Source organism: Rhodnius prolixus, unplaced genomic scaffold (assembly GCF_049639745.1).
Source record: "Rhodnius prolixus isolate KJV_2025 unplaced genomic scaffold, Rpr scaffold_25, whole genome shotgun sequence".
In the NCBI taxonomy this organism is placed as follows: Eukaryota; Metazoa; Arthropoda; class Insecta; order Hemiptera; family Reduviidae; genus Rhodnius; species Rhodnius prolixus.
This window is the reverse complement of record NW_027411585.1, coordinates 1,168,628-1,192,739: the sequence shown is the minus strand read 5'-3', so window position 1 is coordinate 1,192,739 and position 24,112 is coordinate 1,168,628. Positions and strand designations below refer to the sequence as shown.

The 24,112-nt window shown below is 37.0% G+C and overlaps 1 protein-coding gene across 1 annotated transcript in view; it reads right to left on the bottom strand.

Annotated features, from left to right (window-relative positions):
- Positions 1–24,112, bottom strand: part of LOC141448401 (uncharacterized) — a 320,931-nt gene that overhangs the window by 13,127 nt on the left and 283,692 nt on the right. The window contains exons 4-5 of the mRNA XM_074116758.1: positions 21,601–21,734; positions 13,773–13,977 (exon numbers count right to left, since the gene is read on the bottom strand). Coding sequence (XP_073972859.1) covers positions 13,773–13,977; positions 21,601–21,734 — 339 coding nt within the window. The remainder of the gene's footprint in view (positions 1–13,772; positions 13,978–21,600; positions 21,735–24,112) is intronic.

Here is a 24,112-nt window from a genome sequence, read left to right as displayed (position 1 = left end):
CTTTTTCTATAAACATTTTCTTTACAATAGACGCGCAAATCCTCTTTTATAGGTAGGTGTAAATTTTTTACTATTACCCAGATCTAATAGATATCAGTTAGCACTATAAATGATATTACTGGCAATGTTTTAGTGATAATAGTTAAAGAGATATAGCAGGTTAAAGTTTCGTGGTTTTCAAAACCCTTCAAATTTCAAACCTTTATATCTCCTTTTGTATTGTTCTGAATTCAATGCTTTCTGTATCCAAATGTAGAGAAAACATAGCACTATGGGTGCGTTCCACTTGGCGACCACAACGACCACGACCACGACCGCGATTTTGGCCGTTCCACTTGCTTGTGAGCGTTGCGATCGAAAACCCAAGTGGAACGGACTGTGGGCGTTTTAACCGTTCATGTAAACATTGCATATGGCGGCCTCGAAAATAAGTTAGAAGCTTGAAGAGGTTATTTTTTCATTTAAACCCCATTTATAAGCAGTTATAATAAACTTTATTAATTATTGGTAAAGTTGACTTATATTAAAAGAATATATATAATTCAATTTTTTATATTACATTTTAGTGGAGTATTTATAAAATTTACGTTTAAATAAAATTAAAATGTCTTTTGTGGCAACAGTTGGATATTTATTAATAATGCTTTAGAAAGTTCTTTATCTAGTTCCGATTAGAGTGGAATGTAATTTTACAAAATCGCAATGATAAAAAGCGAAAACTTAGGCCACGTATTATTAGCTATCAGAGTAATTGATCTTTATTCAAATGAAGAATTTAAAAGTTATTTCAGGTAAATGATTTTGTGTTATTCAGTGATTTAGTGTGTAAAGGGATAAGTAATTATTTATTTATTTATTTTTTGGAGACTTTCGAGAAACACATTCTATTATTTACATGAAATAATACTTTCATTTACATGAGATAATTTTTTCGGTCGCCATATTTTGTTTTAAAAATTGCGCCAACTCTGAACGCCTACTTCGACCCAGCTCTATAGATGGGGCGTTGTGGTCGTTGTGTGGGCGAAAATAATGACGTCATTAGTGACGTTTTCGCCACGACCACAACGACCGCGGTCGCCAAGTGGAACGCCTGAAAGTATGTTTTGGTCGTTGTGGTCGCTTAGTGGAACGCACCCTATAACTGATATTAGTGGCAATGTTTTAGTGATAACAGTTAATGAGATATAGCAGGTTAGGTTAGGTATTGTTCTGAATTCAATGCTCTCTTTACCAAACTGTAGAGAATACTTAGCTCTGTAAATGATATAAGTGGCAATGTTTTAGTAATAACAGTTAATGAGATATGGAAGGTTAAATTTTCGTGGTTTTCAAAACCCTTCAAATTTCAAACCTTTATATCTCCCGTTGTATTGTTCTGAATTCAATGCACTCATTACCAAAATGTAGAGAAAACATATCACTATAACTGATATAAGTGGCAATGTTTTAGTGAGAATAGTTAAAGAGATATAGTAGGTTAAATTTTCGTGGTTTTCAAAACCATTCAAATTTCAAACCTTTATATCTCCTTTTGTATTGTTCTGAATTCAATGCTCACTTTACCAAAATGTAGAGAAAACTTAGCTCTATAACTGATATTAGTGGCAATGTTTTAGGTATAATAGTTTAATGGATATTACAGGTTAAAGTTTCGTGGTTTTCAAAACCCTTCAAATTTCAATCCTTTATATCTCCCGTTGTATTGTTCAGAATTCAATGCTCTTTTTACTTAATTGTTCATAAAAGTTAGCTCTATAATTGGCATGTTTCAATGTTTTAGTGATAATAGTTAATGAGATATGGAAGGTAAAAATTTTACAGGTTATATATTTTATAGGTACATTCAAATTTCAAACCTTTGTATTTCATTACATATTGGATATATATATATAGATTTTAATGAATTATTTGCGTAATTTTAGAGAAGAGATTGTTCTATAACTTGCATACAATTATTTTTGGAATCGGTCAACGTGAGATTTCTGGGATTAAGATTCGCCCGGTTATTACCCGTTAACTTTGCGAAAGACAGCGCTGGGTAAGTTATTTCCTCAGGTGCACGGCATAATGCAGCCCTTCATCAATACTTCAGTGGTCCTCAGACTTCAGAGTAAGATCCTTTCATACTGATGACGAGAAAATCAAAGTAGGGCGCTCAAGGTTAGTGTCTCGAAATGGCTGTCATTGATAAAAAAAATAACTACCTCGATGTTTCTCTAAGTAAGTAGACTAATTGCAATCTTGAAGAGATGAACAAATATTTGTTCTAGACATTTTTACATTGTATTTCCTCTCTGTGAAAGGAAGGTTGCTTATTTATTGAGTATTTTTTGTTTTGGTTAAATTGGTGTCCAAACGTTGGTGGAAATTGGAAAAGACAGGAAAATGGGAACAGTTTGTGTAGAATGAAAGAAAAAGTACACTTCTGGGGAAATGCAATTTTATTGAAGAGTCGATCTTGTCTGACTGGAGCTGGAAATGTCATTGATGTGACACAGCCGAACCAATGGTGACGGGGTTTGTGCTCCCATCTACAGCCCCTTTTCGAGCGACGTTACTTCCTTCCCTTTCCCCCACCCACATAGTGTCCTGGTACTTTCCCAATAAACCCTTTTCACCTCTTAGTCGCTTCTCTCCCTCTTACTCTCTCCGACCGCGGAACTCAAGTCACTGGTGAAGGAAAACCTCCATTTGCCAGGCCGGCCGGCCGGCATTCAGGAACAATTTCCTTTGGACATGTTTTCCCACGTACGTACGCATCGCACGTACGCTACCAACACGCACTCTAGTGAGATCTGGAGATCTAGGCATCACTAGATGTTAGAGGTTATCCTATACTCTCGACATAACTTGCCTCTTACCATACTAAAGCCGTGCTGGGTTCTAGTATGTCTTTCCACTACTCCCACCCCAAAAGAAAAGAAAAGGGTGTAGACAAACCGATAGTAGTAAAACTCTGACATGGCCGAATTAGAATTCAAACTGTTTGTATGTGAGTCTATTGTAAAGCCAATCTGGTCTGTGTGCACAGACACACAAGGATGTTCTCTGACTTCAATTCACAAAAATTTTAATTTATAAATTCTCTTTAGACTTTGCATTTTTGAACTAAAAGCTGCCGTTTTATTTATTTTTGAAATTGGATTATTCACGGCAGAGAAGTTAAACCCGAAAGGGCTGAAGAAGCTTCTACGTCAAGCTTTTATCCTAGCCGCATGCGGCACCTACGTAATGTTATTGTGCGGCCTACGGTATGAGAATTTAAATTTATTCTCCTATTCTACAAAAATAGTTTCTTTATAATTTAATTTTAAACTGAAAACTTTAGCTTGGGGCTGCCATTAATGTAGGAACGGAGTTCAAAATAGTAACATTCCTGTTCATACCTGTTTTATTGCAACAGGCAATTGTTATGTTAGGTCGCTAAAAGCTATTACGTGAAACTGCAGTGAAAGTAACGATATTTAGGTATTGCAAGACAATCCAAATTTATCAATTTAAGGCGCGTCAACAGTACAATGGAGCTTTTTGTTTTGTTTTTTTAAAGCGATTTGCCGATCGTCTCTGAACAGTGTTCTCTCTTCACGGACTGTACTTGTCTCATTTCGATCCCAAGAAGAAAAACAATGAATTCGCTTTTCATTTGTTTCATCAACGCCAAAATAGCCCCCTCAAAAAAGTGAAAGATTTAAGTTATTTTGTAAATTTATTAATGTATTATTCTCTATAAGACTTTTGACAAGGTCATAACCAGAAATATCGATGCTAGCACTGTATTGTATCGATAGTATTTTGGAATCAGTGGTCAGAGCTTCGGATGGCTACACCATATGTCTTTCTCTTTAAATATTGAAGTAAAATAGTCGAAACATTGGTTTAAATCCAAACTTTGTTCTCCAGAATGGAGCCACAGTTAAGGGTGACTCAATGGAGAAATTAATGTTAATCAATATCTACGAAATATGACCAAGAAAGTGACTCATAATTTCTCTGAAGATATATTACAGAGAAATAAACAAAAAAAAAATTCGGAGTACTGCTGTGGCCCCCCGCCAACATTAACAATGTAAATTTGTAATTGTCCCTTAGTACAAGAAAAAAAAGTTTGTTCATGCTTGCTTTAGGGCATGTTAAGATGCAAAGTGTAGGTTTCCTTGTAAAAATGAATGTTCGACTGTGCTGAATTAAGGCGTTCACGGTAGCCGAGCGGTTAAAAAGCGAGACCTGAAAAGCTAATATTCATTGAGGTACTGGGTTCGATTCCTGGTTTTTAGCCCTTGGATTTTATTTAATGGTTAATAAAAGAAATTTACAGAAAAGTACGTTTGGTTTGGCAAAACCAAATAAAAAACTGAAATTGGGTCCCTCGTCCCTTTTGGATGAAACTAAAAAGATGAACAGAACCTTACACTGTGGCACTCAACCTTGGGTGTCATAAAGGACTAAATCTGGAAATCAAATTTCATAACAACAACCTAGCTTTGGGCCGAAGCCGCTTCTCTTGGGCGACTTTAAGGAGATATACCTAGAGGAAGGGACTAGTTTACCGTGGCCACTAGCAAACCGGAAAGTCCGGAGATTCCTGAGGACATGCCTTAGGCGGGCGGGGGTGGTCAAGGGTCGAAAGGTTGTACAAGTTCCGGCTCTGTTCCGTGAAGTGTTGTGTGTGTGGGGGGGGGGTGGACAGCAGTAACAGTTTACTGACAAACTTTTGTAATAGCACAGCATCACTCAAAGGATCAATCTCCGCAATTATGGTCATTAATATCTACAACTGTTTCTGTATATAATTACCTAAAATTGTATCTAAATTCCCGCTTTTCTTGTTCTCACCTGAAGATGCAAGATAAATCGTGAATCTGATTGGTTTATTGGTAATGTCTCTCTTTTTCTTGGTGAAAAAAGGGTGAGCGAAGATGATTAATGTCAGGTAAAATTGGGCAAAAATGTATTACCTAAAGACGTAGCACACCGTGAGTTCGTAAGTTCTATTTTCCAAAAGTTTTGATGTACGGCGAAGGAACCAGAACTGACTTCCAAAGAAGTATCCCCATCTCCATCACTTAAGTTTTATTCAAGACGGTTGTTTCTTGCGATTAAGGCATCATCCCTCAATGTTCTCTTCAGTGTTTATTGGACTCGACGCAAGAAGCTGGAAGCGGCCCTCCGTTCCACTCTGAAACTCCAGCATCTCTCTCTGGTGCCGCAATACTACAGTTCCACCACTTAAATCTGTTTTGCTTACGCTACACATTTTCATTTTTTTTTTATAAAAATATTAATAGTTTTCCACATCGTGACCAATTTTCAATAAAGAGTTTTCACAGAAAATCATCCGCGAAATGGTCTCTCTTCCGGTGTTTGTGTGAACATTCCAGCTCAAGAACGACAACTTGCAGACAGCAAATAATGATTTATATTCAAAGGCGTAGCCCCCCCTCCATTAGGCTCCAAGGTGATGCATGAAATTCCAAAATTGGTTAAGATGCAAAGTGTAGGTTTCCTGGTAAAAATCAATGTTCGGCTGTGCTGAATCCAGGCGCCACAGTAGACGAGCGGTTAAGAGGCTAGACACGCAATGCTAAGCTGTATTGTTGGTTTAGTGAGTTCGATTCCCTGTCTCTAGGCGTTGGATTTTATTTAATGGTTAATATGAGAAATTTACAGTAAAGTATGTTAGGAGGTTATAGGCTAGACCCGCAATGCTAAGATGTATTGTTGGTTTAGTGGGTTCGATTCCCCCGGTCTCTAGGCCTTGGATCTTATTTAATGGTTAATATGAGAAATTTACAGTAAAGTATGTTAGGAGGTTATAGGCTAGACCCGCAATGCTAAGATGTATTGTTGGTTTAGTGGGTTCGATTCCCCGGTGTCTAGGCCTTGGATTTTATTTAATGGTTAATATGAGAAATTTATAGCAAAGTACGTTAGGCGGTTATAGGCTAGACCCGCAATGCTAAGATGTATTGTTGGTTTAGTGGGTTCGATTCTGTAGACCTTGGATTTTATTTAATGGTTAATATGAGCAATTTACAGTAAAGTATGTTTGCTAGTTGCCACCGTCCGCGACACCTAATTGTTAAGTTGGACGTAAAGCCGGCCTGCAAAAATAGGCAATTACTTTACTTTTTTTTTTTTACTGTGCTGAATCAATATTCAAACGCTGAGTTCTATTGCCGTGGAAATCAAGTAGGCCGTGGAATAGGATTTTCGTTAAAAGATGAATGAAGGCGATGAATAAGATGATTTGAATGACCGGAAAGAAGAATTTTTTTTTTTTTTTTTTTGTCTTAGGAGTCTTTGGAATCTTTGATGAATGTATAGGTGAATGGTTAACTTGGATAAGTAATTAGGAGCACCGGTTATTCGACGAAGAATCCTGCAAAGATCGAAGAATCCTCGGCAGTCCCCTGTAGTTTCGATTTTCGTCCATGTATTAGTATTAGTAAACAGTAACATGTGGGGGATTCCTCGATAATCGTTGGTCTGCATAGAATCTTAAAGATTCGTTCTATATCCGGAGTTTTATACACAGAAGTTTTGTAAGCCTGTCTAAGAGTGAAATTTAAAAGAGTGACTTTCTAAGTTTAAGATTCTGCTTGAAGAACGATTTACTAAAAGGCATTTGGCAAGATGCGGGCAGCCTCGTATGGAATCAGGATGACAGTTTGAGTATGAAGGGCCGGTGGTGTGATGAAGAATGCGATCCTGATGAACACCTCCGCAGAATAAAAGAGAGAATGTATAGTCGCTCCGACTGACGCACAAATGTCTATTGAATTAAAGATTTGAATACTTTTCCTTTTTCTTTTTTCCTCGCGTCTTTTTGGAAAATAAAGTAAATTCTGAGATATGAAAATAAATAAATATGAAACCAACAGAAGAAATAAGAAATTAGGTGATAAAATATGAAAAAACTTAGTATGGAAAAATGGAAAAATATACTTTAAGAGATGAATAAGAAAAAGTAACATTAGGAGAAATATAGCGAAAGGAAAGGGGGCACACAGTCTGACTTCTCGTTTCTTTATTACAGGTGAATAAATGTTCGTATTTCACTAAATGTGGCAACACTGTTAGTCTTTTTTTTCCCCTCCCTTTCAGTTATCTTTATTATTATCTTTATTTACATTAGTAGATTTTATTAAATCGATTTTATTATTATTTTTATTCCTTTAACGCTCCCATCACTAAAGGTAATGTTAAACTAATATAAACAGAGATGAAAAGTTATTGTAACAGTTTGGAGTTTCATAGTGTGGAGGGGGTCAGCGGGGGTGGGGGTCGTCTCTGAACTGAACTTCTCAGAATTGTTGTTGTGATTGTAACATAGAGTGACGTCAAGTCTGTGGAAGTTATTGTAACAATCCATTATTGAAACAGTTTCCCATACTGTTCTATTGACAGCATTAGGTTATAATAACTCCATATAGATCCATCATGGCTAAAATCTAAACATTTATTTTGATTTTAATAATTTTCAAAATGATTCTTGTTTTCTTGATGTAGAAAATAAATACTTGAAAATAAAGAAGTTGCAATATGGGTGCACTTTTAAATAAAATATTAAATATTAACTTTAAAATTTATTTAAAATAAATGATATTGACGAATTACTGTTCATTATTTTTGGTAACTCATTCATAGTTATCGAATAGGATGAAAAAAATAACTGCCAGTTTCAGTCATGATATTCATTTATTGTGCCGCGAGCTTTCGGCCTTAGGTGACTTAGGTCCATCTTCAGGGCTGTGGAACATATTTACAGTGTGTTAACAATAATTATATTAAAATGAATATGTATTATGTAACATAATTTAATACGATGGTTATGGTTTTTTTCGACCGTTGTTGATTTTTGGTGAATATCGAGGTGCGGTCTTAAATAAAATAACTTTTTTGCTTTATACCAACGTTTCGGTAATTTTTACTACCTTCTTCAGGGTCTGTACAAAAGGAATATTACACTAAAATAGATAAAATTAAAAACTAAAGAAATACAAAAATAAATGATATAAAACTTATTTATACGACATAAAATTAAATTTCCAAATTATATTTATCTATTTAATTTTATGTTGTATAAATAATTTTTATATCATTTATTTTTGTATTTCTTTAGTTTTCAATTTTATCAATATTAGTGTAATATTCCTTTTGTACAGACCCTGAAGAAGGCAGTAAAAATTATCCGAAACGTTGGTATAAAGCAAAAAAGTTGTTTTTATTCAAGACCGCACCTCGATATTCACCAAAAATCATAATTTAATATGTTTAAACAACGTATACGCGAACTTACTACAAAATAATTACTACAATTTGCAACACTGATTTGCTCACAACCAAACACCTAAAACTCACCTCACTCAGTCCATGAGCAGGCAAATCAGAAGACACACCAACCCTTTAATGATGACCTAGTCCCCTAGGTCGAAAGCTCGACATTATAAAAATATATCATGACTGAAACTGGCAGTATTTTTTCATCCTATTCTGATATTGACGAAGACAATTTTTTTATCTTTAAAATAACAATTTTAAAGATCCTAATCAGCAAATTAATTTTTTTTTCTCTTTTTTAGAATCTGAATCCCAGGAGTACAGTTTCCTCACTTCTGAAGATCTGGATTACTGTCATCATCAGACTGCTCAAACACTCCTCAGTGCTCAGACCACAGTACACTTCTTCAAACCAATTTAAGAGAGTTTTCTGAAACCTGCTGACCATTCAATTTTAAACAAAGTTTCGGTGGAGATCTTTATGAGATACTGGTAGCATCTCAATGTTTTTTTTTTACTTCCACCAAAATATTGAGTTCAAAGATAGACGTTATTTCCACTTAAGATATTATATAAGTAAATATTTTCGCAGATGCCTCAAATCCCGATACCGGAAATACCATTTTCAATGAATGGAGTTTCCAATTTTCAAAGATTTTCTTTAATCTTTGTAACCAGATTAATAACCTTCATATTAGAAGCTGAAAATGAAACATGCCTGAGGAAAACTAATTTTCCAAAATGCAGACCGTAGTTTTTTCTAACTAAAAGAATGGCCTAGTTTTAATTAAAGTGTCAGAAACATGAGCTACCATGAGCTAGCCAGGAAATGGCAAAAAACCATTTATTATTCAAAGTTCATCAACCGCCGGACCTGGGCCGATTTGATGGCCTTGGGCCACATAAAGGATATACCTCGGCGGCAATATCCCACAGAATATTCACACACACTGGAACTCCCCCGGCCACCGGTAGACATGCACGGCAGGCAGGTAGTTGTGTTGATGATTCCCCAGGTGCTGCCCGCAGGTAGTTTACTTTCCCAAACAACTACTTGACGTCTTAACAACGCTCTATTCCCGCGGGAGTACTTAACACCAAGGTTGCCATGCTCTCAGCAAGTTAACTCCTTTAACATCCTCCACTTAACTGCATACGTTACTATGGTTCTCCCATATCCGGAGAGCTATAAAGCAATACAAGATCTTTTTCAAAGGAACATTGTCGCCTCTTTTATGTTTGTTATGGATTCTATTTCTATGAACGAATAGAAACTGAACTATAGTAACTTCCGCATTGCCTTATTTTTTATTCTGCAGTGGACACTTCCTCGATTTGCTTCTTACCGCAATTGACGTAATTATTTTTTTAAAACTAAGAATTTGTAAGTACGAGTGAAAGAAGCGTGACGTCGTCACCACTAGAGCCTCAAGTTCGATGTTCCCGAACAGAAGATTCCAAACAAAAGTTTAGGCAGAGGTAACAAGCTTTACACCAATTAAAACTGTTTGACTACCATCCAGCCAATTAATGAAAACTCACAAATGGAAATCAGGTAACTGCATTCTTCCGGTAGCCGGATATCCTGCCAACTCAGGTGTTACAACCATATAAATACTGAAACAGCACTTCAAAAAGGGGACATTTAACGTGAGCCTTCTTTCTGAGAACTTCGTGCAAATGTTGGATAATGGTCCTTTACTGAATGTGTATATAAAGGAAATCTAATGGAGCCATTTCCGGCAAAAAATAAATCGCTAAAAACTGTGGAGTCTATTGAGTTCAGGGGTACTTCTGGTCCGCTGCTTTTACGAGAGAGAGAGATTTGTAAATAATGCCCCATCCTAAGGATTGCCCTAAAATGAACTATTTTTGGGTTTGTGTTAAATAAAAGTTACCAAATTTAAAAATAATTTCTTTAGAAACAGGAAAATGAATAATGTGGTACTTCCGGTTGATTGACTTTGATTCTGTTGATTGCAGCGCCCCTGGTAGCAAAACATCAAATTAGCACTTTCTGAATTTTTTTTTTCCGATTCTTGAGTTAAACACATACCCGGACATACTCAGACCAATGTGTTAAGAGCGCTATTTCATGTTTGAGGGCGACAAACCCCGGATACTTGCGGTGTCAATCAGGGAAGTTGTCTGTAGACGCACGATGTACCACAAAACTTATTGCTCTGTTTGCAGAAACCACCTTAATACGAACAAACATGGTGAACATCAAAACGCAACATGTATACCTGGGAGACAGAGTTGCATCCCCCAAGGAGCTTATCAGACCTATAGTTTACGCTATTTGATTTGGCTGCCAGAGATGCGCATACTCCACAGGATTATTTAAAGCGATTAGAATGATAGGAAAATGTATTAAATGAATAAGAATCACAAGCCAGGAGTTTTTGTGAACAGGAAATATGCCAGAATAACAATAAAGCACGGATAATAAAAGAGATTGGAAAGATAAAGGCCCAGACTTCCTGCTCTTACATTGCCCTTCCTTGAATGCAGAGAAACAGAGGATTGTAAATGATCAAGTAACAGTGGGCAAAACAGGGACTAAAAGGTGAAATGGAAGACGGTAAGATATAAGAAGTAAGACTTTAAGATAGACCGGAGGGATTGTGGTAAAAAGGGGAGCAATGTGGAAATATTGAGAAAGGTTTACGAGCTATATAGGGCATAAGGATGAAATGAAGAAGGGCCTTATACTCGGGCATAGCATCCCAGTACTGGCTTAGGCCCGCTCTGACGTCATGGCCATCTGCTTACCCTTTATGAACTCTCCATTTATCCAATCCAAAACCGCCCTACAAGCCCTTCCTCATAAATATACAGAAGGGCGCAACCTATCTGCCCAACCTATTTTCACTTTTCTTACCTTCCTCCTGAGTATACCTATTCACTCCTATCAATTTTACTCCTTTTCTTTCTCATAATTTCCTTAATTTTATATTTCAGGAACAAGATAAAAAGGAGAGCGACTTTTTTTTCATCAGAAAGGGAGCATTATTTCTGTCGAGGATGAACGGGAAAACAGGAGAACCTTGCTCACCAGGAAATTATAATTTTGTAAAAGTTGGGAAGAGAAAATCTTTCTCTGACAATTTTTTCCTCTTTTTAGTTGAAATTCTCATTAAAAATAAGGCATATCTTCGTTTGTAATTGTAATAAGTATATATGTACACAGGCACCACGGTAGCAGAGCGGTTAAGATACTAGACCCGCAAAGCTAAGATGTATTGCTGGTTTAGTGGGTTCGATTCCCGGTCTCTAGGTCTTGGATTTTATTTAATGGTTAATATGAGAAATTTGTGGTAAAGTATGTTAGGCGGTTATAGGCTAGGCCCGCAAAGCTAAAATGTATTGTTGGTTTAGTGGGTTCGATTCCCCCGGTCTAGGCCTTGGATTTTATTTAATAGTTAATATGAGAAATTTATAGTGAATATGTTAGGCGGTTATAGGCTAGACCCGCAAAGCTAAGATGTATTGTTGGTTTAGTGGGTTCGATTCCCAGGTCTAGAGGCCTTGGATTTTATTTAATGGTTAATATGAGAAATTTATAGTGAAGTATGTTAGGCGGTTATAGGCTAGACCCGCAAAGCTAAGATGTATTGTTGGTTTAGTGGGTTCGATTCTCAGGTCTAGAGGCCTTGGATTTTATTTAATGGTTAATATGAAAAATTTATAGTAAAGTATGTTAGGCTAGACCCGCAAAGCTAAGATGTATTGTTGGTTTAGTGGGTTCGATTCCCAGGTCTAGAGGCCTTGGATTTTATTTAATGGTTAATATGAAAAATTTATAGTAAAGTATGTTAGGCTAGACCCGCAAAGCTAAGATGTATTGTTGGTTTAGTGGGTTCGATTCTCAGGTCTAGAGGCCTTGGATTTTATTTAATGGTTAATATGAAAAATTTATAGTAAAGTATGTTAGGCTAGACCCGCAAAGCTAAGATGTATTGTAGGTTTAGTGGGTTCGATTCCCCCGGTCTAGGCCTTGGATTTTATTTAATGGGTAATATGAGAAATTTATAGTGAAGTATGTTAGGCGGTTATAGGGTAGACCCGCAAAGCTAAGATGTATTGTTGGTTGAGTGGGTTCGATTCCCAGGTCTAGAGGCCTTGGATTTTATTTAATGGTTAATATGAAAAATTTATAGTAAAGTATGTTAGGCTAGACCCGCAAAGCTAAGATGTATTGTTGGTTTAGTGGGTTCGATTCCCGGTCTAGGCCTTGGATTTTATTTAATGGTTAATATGAGAAATTTATAGTGAAGTATGTTAGGCGGTTATAGGCTAGACCCGCAAAGCTAAGATGTATTGTTGGTTTAGTGGGTTCGATTCCCCAGGTCTAGAGGCCTTGGATTTTATTTAATGGTTAATATGAAAAATTTTACAGTAAAGTATGTTTGCTAGTCGCCTCCGTCCATGACACAAAATTTAGTAGTTTGGACATAAAGCCCGCCTAAAAAAATAGTCATTACTTTGCTTTACTATATATGTATTGCAATAACACAGATTAATTAGTTTTCGTGAAAAACGATGCCAAATAAATCTCAAAAATGGCATTTTCGAAAAATTATTGTTTTTTTTTTTTATGGCGGCACTCACTAAATATTAAATTTCCCCAAAAAGAATCCAATAACATTCAAGTATATTGTAAACAATTACAACTAATTACCCCCACTTGAACGGCCATTTCCTTTTAAACTTAATATTTTCCCGATAAAAAAAAAAAAAAGAAAAACGCTTTTCCATAATCCTTAAAGCTGACTACAGAGTCTATTCAATTAGTGAAAATTGGCAGACACATAGTTTAAATATTCATAGCCATACCGCCTTTTTTCCAGGAAGCGGTAAAATGATTAATGAAAATTACGTTAGCTTACAGAGGAAAAGCGGGGCCGGTCTTTGTCCTTTTGTTTCTGTTTTTTTTTTCTTCTTCTTTCTGTTTCAAAAATAATGGGCGCAAGAAAATGAGGGTTAAATTAGTGGAAACAGAACCAGCTTATCTCCCTTAGGGCGCATTTCCCATTCTCACTTCTGCCGAGAAGGAGTCATTTAAGGGAGAATATGCAGGATTATTCTTGTTAAATTGGTTTATTTATTCACTTGAATAAAATGCTCCTGTCACATTTATGGTCTATCCTTTTTATAAACATTTATTATTTACGGGAAAACAAATTTTACAAATATTTTAATTATCTCAGAGTTAGTTTTCCAAACTTTTCTTTTTGTTTTTCATGTAGTTTGGGAAATAAACTTCTCTAGTCTTATTATTTGCATAGAAAGTCACTAAGAAAAAAGGATAAAATTGAATTCAGTCATTCCTGCGGGATTGGATTTCCCAATGGACATTTACACCGCAGTCTTCAAGCATTTGGAAGCAAATACGGAAGAAATTACATAAGATAAGCTCCAGAGGTGATTTTTCGCATAATTAAATTATTATTCGCCTAGATCTCCAACTGTACATCAATGCTTACCTCTTTCAGGTACTGGCTCACTCGTCCTGGGGCCCAGGCTGATCTGAGCCGACTGTCTGTACAGGGTGGCCACCAGCGCTGTACATCGTATGATGATGTTACCATTCTGGCTCATATGGGCCGGCTCTACTCGTAGTTGTACAGATATGTAGGATTTCTGCAGTCCTTTGCCAGCTGCTATGATGCTCTGATTGGTCTGCGTTACCTGAAATGGTGGAAAAAGTTTTTTTTTTTTAAAGTTCATGAAAATAGCCATTGATCGATAATGGATCATTTTACACAGATATCGATAATATAGAAGGAAGTCTAACTTGAAAGAAAATTAAAAGAGCCTGAAACTGGAAAATGTTTTAGCAAAGGATTCCTTCCGGTGCAACCACAAAATCTAAAATCAGCGCCATTATATTTCCTTCTACTACTAGAAGAGTAACAGATAGTCAACAGCCGTCTGCGTGTTTCACACACAAAGATAAAGGGAAAAGTAGAATTCTTAGCGAAATTCTTAAACTGCCAGATGACAAGGGCTTGATGGAGACGACCAGAAGGAAAAAGGAAAATACCACAAGTAATTTCCATGGGATTTCCCGAAAATCAATTGATCAAATATTAATTTGTGAAAGCTTTTCTTCGTCATGGGAACCAAGTGTAAAATATGTCGCAGATTTGATGGAGGTCTCTAGAATCCCTTATGAGAAAGTGAAAATGAGTATAGCACCTAAAGTTACTCAAAGAGAGGAAAACAGTGCCAACGAAGGAACACGCCGGAAAAACTTAAAAGCAGCAGCAGCAGCAACAGAGAGAGAAAATGTTCAGGGAAGTGGAAGTATGTGGGGCGGCAGTTGGAGGTGGTTTTTACTGGGGCTTCAGTGAGCAAGATTGATGCTGGCTTCAAGAAAAAGTGACAGGCGTAACTTGAGCCTATAACGTTACAGGGATGCTGGCCGAGATTCATCCGCATGATTTTACTCAATGCAAAGATTTAATAATTCAAAGTCACAAAGTCATTTCTGAGAAAATTCTCACCACAAAACGGTTTTTCTTCTAAAATTATTTTTCCTCACCAATTTCTTACATTAACATTTTGTTTAATTTATACTTGAAAGGTTTTTGTTTTCTAAACGGAAGTAATGACCTTTCAAACAGGAAAGCCCCTTAATAATCTTTAATTTTAAATAAAGTATTGCCCTCACATCATTCTAACCACAGCTTCCAAGAAAAACCTTCATAAAATTTTCAAAACATCATCTTAATACGCACCTAATATAATATATACACAGTACGCACCTAATATAATATATACACAGTACGCACCTAATATAATATATACACAGTACGCACCTAATATAATATATACACAGTACGCACCTAATATAATATATACACAGTACGCACCTAATATAATATATACACAGTACGCACCTAATATAATATATACACAGTACGCACCTAATATAATATATACACAGTACGCACCTAATATAATATATACACAGTACGCACCTAATATAATATATACACAGTACGCACCTAATATAATATATACACAGTACGCACCTAATATAATATATACACAGTACGCACCTAATATAATATATACACAGTACGCACCTAATATAATATATACACAGTACGCACCTAAGGGGCCGTACTTAAATTACGTAACGAACGCAAGGGGGGAGGGGGGTAAGGCTCGATTGTTACCATTCGTTATGGTTCGGGGGAGGGGGTTTTTTAATGCTTGTACGTAATTTTTCCAATTGAATCTATAATTTTTTGGTCATTAATGGAAAAATACTAACGATATTTTTCGCGCCAAATTCTACTATAGCCAACCTTCATACTAAGTGATAATGTAATTAAATAAGTAATAAATAAAAAATATATGTTTGATTTTAATTAAATACTATGCAATGACGATATTCCATAACAAAAAATTACGTACATTTGGCTAGGGGGGGAGGGGAGGTTGACATTTTGTTACGATCTGTTACATCGGGGGGGGGGAGGGATTAAAAAGCTCTTTAAATTGCGTTACGTAATTTAAGTACGGCCCCTAATATAATATATACACAGTACGCACCTAATATAATATATACACAGTACGCACCTAATATAATATATACACAGTACGCACATTTAAAGTATGTAAACTATATAAACTATACTATTTCTCTCAATTATGGAGGTAAACATTCTCTTTGTTTAAACAAAACCTCATAGAATACTGGGCATTACATCCTGGGCAATAAGGACTTGAAATATGAAGTAGAATAACTTTCTTTAAAATTTAACTCCAATTATCCGCTTATCTAGTATTATACCTGGAATCATGCAATTCCAACTGTAGAGGTAAACATTATCTTCCATTCTGAGAAAATTCCATTGAAATCTAAAATACAATTTTGGTTTTTCCGCTTTGTTTATATTATCTATTCACCCATACAAAACTTATCTCAATTTCCGTTCGCCTCCGTACTTTGCCACAGCTTCTACAACAAATTTCTCTTCATCTCGTAGCTTGTTCTATCTTGGAGGTACTCTTTATAAGGCTTATGAATGTCTCGAATCTTTTCGGATTCTATTAGGAAATCCACAACGTCTAGGATTTGGCTCTTTATTGACGTTTTTCTTTTTCTGTCAGCTTTTTCCAACTAGAGTGGAAAGTATTGAAAAGAGAATCAGGGAAATAAAGTGAATTTTTTGGAAAATTAGTCGCAAAGTTCAGAAAAGTTTGCTCAGCATTAAAGTTTCCACAAACTACGGTTTTCAGTGGGGTGGTGCTAAATGGGTGAGGCAAATCTGGTGTGGAAAATTCCAAAGTGGGTCATTGGTGGAGTAGGCGGGAGTAGGGAAAGCACAATGAACCAGTTTACTAATTACACAATGAAAATGAACGTCCCGTAAGGTAATGGAAGCGGTGGCTGGGCAAACTTCCGGCGGTCTGGGGTGCTAGGAGGAGCTCGGCATTTCAACTCGGAAGTGGGCCTCTTGCTGTTGTCAACCGCTTCCAATCCTGATCTCTTCCACCCCCCCACCCCCAAAAGTCATTTCAAAGCGTGCCCGACCCTTATGCAATGTTAACCTCAACGTCCCTTAGGTAATTAAACACAAAACTGCCACGTGATCTGTTTGTTTGTTTTTTTTAAAAAACACCAATCCACGTCACGTGTTTTCTACGACTGTTCCCAAAGGCAGAGTGAGAACTGAATAAGCTTTGTTTTGCAAGCTCAATGCCAAAATTAATACCAAACATGGAACCTATAGTTTGACAACCCTTTGAGGTTTCACTGAATGCTACACACCCGGAATTTCCTCTATTAAAGAATTGAAAATCAAAACGAAAAGCGCACATTTCCGGCCATTTAATCTCCCAAAAAACCTTTGTGAAACATCAATTATGTATTTATTTATTGCTTTGAAATCTCTTTTGATACATTATTCATCAGCTTTGCCTGCAAGTACTCGGCTTATTCTGTGCTTTGTATCCTTCTAACAAACTACTTATTCTACAGAGAGATTACTCGTAATATACTTTTTCTTGCCACTAGGAGTAGCGGCTAGGGTTGCACCCTAAATGGAGAGAAAAGTCCCACACTGGGATCGACAGGAAATAACAAGTTTAGGTTTTAGTTATTTTTGATATGTCGTGTACACACAGACTTACAACCAACCTAAACGCCACATTATCATACGAAGGGAACCTCTAACAGGGCATTTCCGGCGGAAATTACGTTTTGAAAAACCGAACAAGAACGCAATTCTTCCTCTTACTTATAGAGGAGAATGTTAAAAACAATTTATATTGATTAGACCATGTGTCTTTACTCATCTATACCTTTCATCAAGAACAAGACTCGACGGAAGGTTCCCTTAAATTTATAATATCAAAATCTGGCCTAAAAATAAGATAATGATTTCTTAAACAACAATATCAATGCTCAGCTTACAAGAACAGGCTGCCAGTTGGTCACGAAATTGGTAAATACATAACATTTCCAAATAGATTTGGCACTTGAATAGAGAACAAAGAACAGAACATAAAATCTATAAACTACACTTTTGTTTGAAACACATAAATAGAAAGGGAACAAACCAATAAATATAATTTTCTTTAATAAGCAAAAGTGAACAGAATGGGGATAATCTGGGAGAACAGAAAAAATTGTTACAAAATTAAGCGCATTTTATTTGATTTATTTACATGCACAAACATGTCCTAAAAATAACGATTTCAACTTACAATGTTTATAGTATGAACAAATGGTACCAGCTGGGTGCGTGATTATAAACATGGCCGCTTCTGAAAATCTCAGAGTCGCTGTTCACACACATACACCCACAAAAGGGTCTGTTCATAAATAGTTGTTTTTTTTTTTTTTTAAAGAGTGTGACGCAGACAATCTGCTGGGTCCATAAATAGTGAAGTTCAGATAAATATAGCGTAACAGATCCATCTGGAATCCATTCGAGATGTGGTTAATAACCGCATTTCTAGAAATTAAATCAATCCAATAACAGAAATGGTAAGTGTTCTGCACACAGCCAGCCACCGCACAGTGTTCACTCTTTTAGGAAAATTTAGTCCATAGGCAAACACTAGATCGTCAGCATTGCCACAAACTCTTAACAACAATCATTCACACTCTAGGCTAGCGTTCAGCGTTCATCTTGCATAAAATAACGTTGCATCAATATACTTTTTCAGTAATTAGCAAAAATTAAACGTGGAAAAACTGTGGCTGTGCCATGGACCCGGCCGTGTGTTGTACGTGAAGAATACGTTTATGTAATGGGTTATATTTTTTATATAAAATATTTTTATTCATGTATTTAGGATGAAACAATGTGTCTTCATAGTCGACGATCGAACACAATCTATGCCTAGACAGTCCGTTGTCGATGTAGAAGCGATTTCATCAACCACTTGCATAATTTCAACCGCCCCAGCTGCAGATGTACTGGCATCGTCGTTGATACCGCTCGGCCGCATTCATTCTTTTACGTTCCCGGCACAGCTTGTCTCGGTCATATGGTGTTTTATTATTACCATTCCATTGTACTTGAGAAGCCCTTTCCAACCGTATACGAACTCTGTATTTGGTTTTGGTATAATATTTTTGATAATATTTTTTTATTCTAACACCATATTATATTCACTGTCACTATTTTACACTAATACTTTATATACAATCGATAGATTGTGACGACAGCTGACGATTAAAACTTAAACGAACAACAGTAGCTTCTCCGATTCAAAAGTTTATACTAATTGCAAATCTCGATACGCAGCAAAATGATCTCAAAATGGCGGCGCTTCCCCCTCCACCGCGCGCGATACGTCACAGTCCTCGCTTATCGTAATGAATTCTTTGATCCTTTAGCTATCCAGTGGTCTAATTTAATTTTGGATGTAGACGATAGATTCGAAACTATAATGCCAAACTGTATCCCCTGATTTTGTTATCATTAGGTTTTTTGGATTGCCAAATTTAAAGACGTATTCACGTCAAAAAAGTGTGACGTCATTGTAAAAGCTGTAAAATTTAAAAGTATGTTAAGGGGGCCACCTTAAAAAAATATTACAACAATCTTTTAACCTAAAATTTGGCGATTATCGAGAGTAATTGTGACGCTTTAAATTTTGCGGAAGAGAGCCCACCCTTTTAAGTATAGATAGGGACGTTTCCGGTAAAATTTCCATTACGTCACTATTTAAGAGACTGCTCTTAATAGGAATTCTAATTAACTTTTATTATCTTTAATAATTAATTGGAAAAATTGTAAAATCATTTGAGAAAATAATACACTTAATATAAAATACTTAAAAAATATAATACCAGGCCGTGCGATTAAATATTTACTTGAATAAACTGTCCATTGCAGACACGGTTTCAATACAATATTCCAGTTAGGGACCTCCATCAGGGAATAAATAAATTGATGAAGAAGAGAAAAAAAAATGAAGTAATAAATAAAACATAATGAAATAAAGAGAACAGCCATCTGTAAGCCTCCCTCTGCTTATCGCGCTGATCACAGATTGGATAGCATTTACAATACTTTAATGAATTATCTGATACCAGCTGGTTTTATTTAAATTTTAATTAGTTTCTCTCTGTTATTGTCGTAATTAATTTATTAATTAATATTATTTTTTTAATTATGGGCGCGTCAACATCAGAAGTCGTTTGCGCCCGGAGCTTTTTTGTTCCCCAGTGAGGATGTTCTCTCGTTACAGTCAACACTGTCCATCTACCGCACAGTGAGCTGTAAGAAACGTTTAGGAAGAGAAGAAAAAAAAACTAAGGGCCTGCAGCTGGATTCGAACCCGGAATCTCTGCTATCTGTAATAACTCGATCCATCAGTTTTCCTGGATAAGGCCACTTTTAAACTGTAGGAAAGCATGGCGGCCATTGTGACCAATTTTAGTAATGGAGTTACCGCCAAATCTGTCTAATGAGTTCTCTGAGCCAGAAAAAAAGGTGGTTTTTCCAGAAAGCGATCTGTGTGCGTGTATGTGTGTGTGTGTCAATAACAGGAAGTCGCAAGGAACTGAAACTTTGGTGCCACCAGGGGGGCTTTACTGAAACTTAGCCACCTAGAGATCGAAAGCTGAAGATTTTTCATGTTTTTCTTTTAAATTTTCTCATAAACTTCCGGTAGGCCGATTTTTTCTAAAAGCCTTAGCGTGAATTCCGCTCTGTTGGCACCTCAGTTTCCGCAAGTTATGGTTGTACGTATTCGTACGTAGTCTAACTTCCTGCAGTAAGAGGAAGTGAAGAACTCTTCTTCACGAACACAGAGACCAAGAATTCATTTCCGGTAAATGCTCAAATGCTAAATTCTTCACAAATTGTAAAAGGAAAGAGTTTGCTATAACCAAAATGAGGTGTTTTCTAAAGGCATGAGAATAGTGTTGGAAAGAGCTACAAAGATATATCTATATATACGAGGTGTAGGTGTTTTGGATGAGGGAGCCAAATATAATACACTTTTGTATATTTGTATATTGAGCAGTAAAGAAGTCGTGATTTGGGCCGGAATGGTGTAGCAAACTTCTAGGAGAGCATGATGACGCAGACCGTCTTGTTCTCCGGGCTGTAGACATTCCCCTCTAACAGCTGTCTACACACATCTGTGCTTGCAGAGAAAGAAGAAGCTGGGTGTGGTTATTTTCTTCTAAGCGCGACTTGCACCACAGATCGGGCCCTTCCTGGCCCAGGACCTAGAGGTCAGCCTATCATAGCAAGACACCACGTCCACTCTCTCTCATTGGGTCGGTCTAGGCCGCCTCCGGTGTTTCCGGAGCTCTCTTCACCCAAGCCCCTCTCTCACGCGTGCCGCCTTGTATAACCATTCTTGGTTTCCCCAGACTCACATCTTGACACGCTTCTGTACAATATAGGTCGCACTTCCCCGCCACACGAACCCACAAACATACTGACGCCGCCACCCACCATCCCTACATTATCAACGTCTCTGGATCTTGGGAAAATCTCCTTTTTCCCCTCCGCTTTATTCACGTTTTCTTTTGCAATCAGATTCAACCTGCACTAGTATCCCAGGCACTAAAATAGTCCAAGCAATTTAACAGGCCGTTTGTTCTTTCTCTCAGCCCCCGTTCCAGGACGAATTACAAATCTGCTGCAGTTTTAGACTATGAGAAATCCTCTTAGAATGTAAAAATAACTTTTAGCCCTAGTTACTTTAAATCTACAATAAACTATTAGGGATCTACTAGTCCATTCCCCCACCCTACCTAGTGCCATTCCCATCACCTCAATTGAATGACCCAAGCCCCCCCAAAAAATAGTTTATAATAATTACCTCAATATTATTAATGTAAAACTTCAACTCAGCTGGAGGCTTACTGGGCGACGCCGTGCAATTGCCTTTGAGTATGTCGCCAACGTCGTAGCGTTCTTTTTCTATCAACAGTGTGGGGCCTCTTTTCGGCAATTCTGTGAACAGCAAATAGGAAAGAAACAATTAATTAGTTGAAGGTGAAGCGACAAGGTAAAGTGACTAAAAAATGCCTAAATCTAGTTTTAAAAAATGTTTAAATATCCTCCATTACCAAAGAAATAACGCAGTATAATTTTGAAACACTAAAAAGTGAATTCTTGTAAAGGTTGGTAAAGATCGATCGTCTTATGGTTGGAAACGTCAACTTCCTGCAATTTTATTATTCGAAACTACAGGAAGTTACTACTAGAAGATTGAATCTAAAAAAGAATCAATGAAGAATAATTAGTAAATGAGGCAAAAGAGCATTTTTAGATGATTTTTAATTCTTACAAAAGAAAATCGATAACCTTCCCTTATAACCTAACCTTGTTAACTTATATATAGATAAAGGGCAGGATATAGGACAATTCGCTAAATATATAATTCTATTCATAGACTACATACATAGTTATGACGTAAGTCATGCAATTGTCAAAACAATAATAGATCCACATAGAGCAGGGATGTCAAACTGGGGGCCCCCGAGGAAATTTTTTTGTGGCTCTAAATGTTCTGAAATAAAAAGAAAATATGGAGAAAAAAATTGTTATGAAGAAAATAGCACTTAGTCGGGGCACAATTCCCTTTCTCGTTATCCCTTTAGCTACTGAAGACGAGTATACATGTGGCCCTCATCCTGAAGACCTGCGGGCGTGTAATAAACACGCTGACTCAGTTCCGGTGACGTTTGGAGAAACGATTCCACTCTAAGTGGAATTCCAGAATGATTTGGTTTTTTAAAAGATAAAAGGATGTAGGATTTGTAAAATGTGATGTGGCCCGCGTGAATCTTGCCTGTAGCACCACAATTGGCTCGTGCTTTTAATTGAGTTTGACACCTCCTGATGTAGAGTAGAATAGATTAAATTAGGGTGGCCTCAAGGCCTACCCTTTGGATCTATTGTGGCTCCCACCACTCTAGAGCTCCGCCCTCCAGACCCGTCCCTTTAATCAGACTCTTAATTCTAGAGAGCGACCCCAGGGTAAAGCTCACAGGCCTTGGTTTTTTTTCCTCCCCGAGAAGTAACATCCTTAGCCAGACAAGCCCCTGACACTGACACAACACGCGCAGTGCCGTTTCCTCTTCTTCCTGACAGAACCTACAGAGGCTAGCCATCTACAGAGGCCCACGCAATGCATGTGTTTCCTGAGCCTGCAGTGGCCCAGTTAATAAGCCTACAATTATCCTTATTGCCCCACGCGGCCTTGACGGATTAATTCTGCCGTCAGCCTCGGCGAATAGCCACCTAATGAACTCCTTCGCCTGTCTCTGCCCAGTGGTGTTGAGCCACCACTCCTCAGACCTACTTTTCACCCATAGTTTAATGGCCGTACTCTTAAAGCACTTGAAAACCTTAAAAAAGGGCACCGGGCAAACGAAGTGTCCCGCAGAGCCTTCCCGGGCCAATAAATCTGCCGCTTCGTTTCCCTGAATGTCCTGAATGACCAGGTACCCAAACCAGAAAGACCTTTCTTTGGTCACTAATTCTGATGTAGAGTAAGTCAATACTTTTTCATTTTATGTTTTAATTAACTAGATTCAATGGAAAAGACAAGACGAGAAAAACTGTTACAGGAATTCGGAACCTGGAATGTAAGAGGAATTAGAGGAAAGGAAGTAGAATTCCTCAATTGATTACAGTCGGCAACAGAATCATCAATACGTAATTGCATCAATAATTAAAAGAGTAATTGCAGCTTTAAAGTTACAACGAATGCGGAAAAACCATGTTTTTATAATTTGTCCCCCACTCTTACATCTTCAAACATAAAATATTGTTAATATTCTGCAAAAGAAATAATTTAATAATAATAAAAATAAAGAAAGGAATTCCTAATAAATGCAAATGAGTTGTGATGGCAATTTATTCCGACATTGGTGAAGAGCAAAGCGTTTCCCAATCAATACGGGCGCAGCGCACAGACGGGCTGCAGTCCACCCCGTGAGTATTCTTTCCCCTTTATTGTACTGCTTATTGGATGTATTGTCAGGGAGAAGCAGGGAAGGCTCTCTATAATTTATTCATTAGCCTGGGGGAGGTTTCAAAGATTTAACCTGCCTTACACTATGTTCCTTCCTTGTACTGGAGGCAGGATTTATTCACCATCTGGATGGGCAAATTTGGTACCAAATTGGGCATTTTATGTCGTCATTGTTTTTTTTTTTAGTAAAAATGATTGTTTTGGTTATTTGTTGAGTAGAGGTCAGGTAAAGGTCAGATAGGGAGAAAAGAAAATATGGGCAGGTTGAAAATCTTAGCCCCAGTAAATCAAGGTCTGAAGTCTACCTCATTGGCAGCGAACACATCATAGCCATTCAAAATCCTTCCCT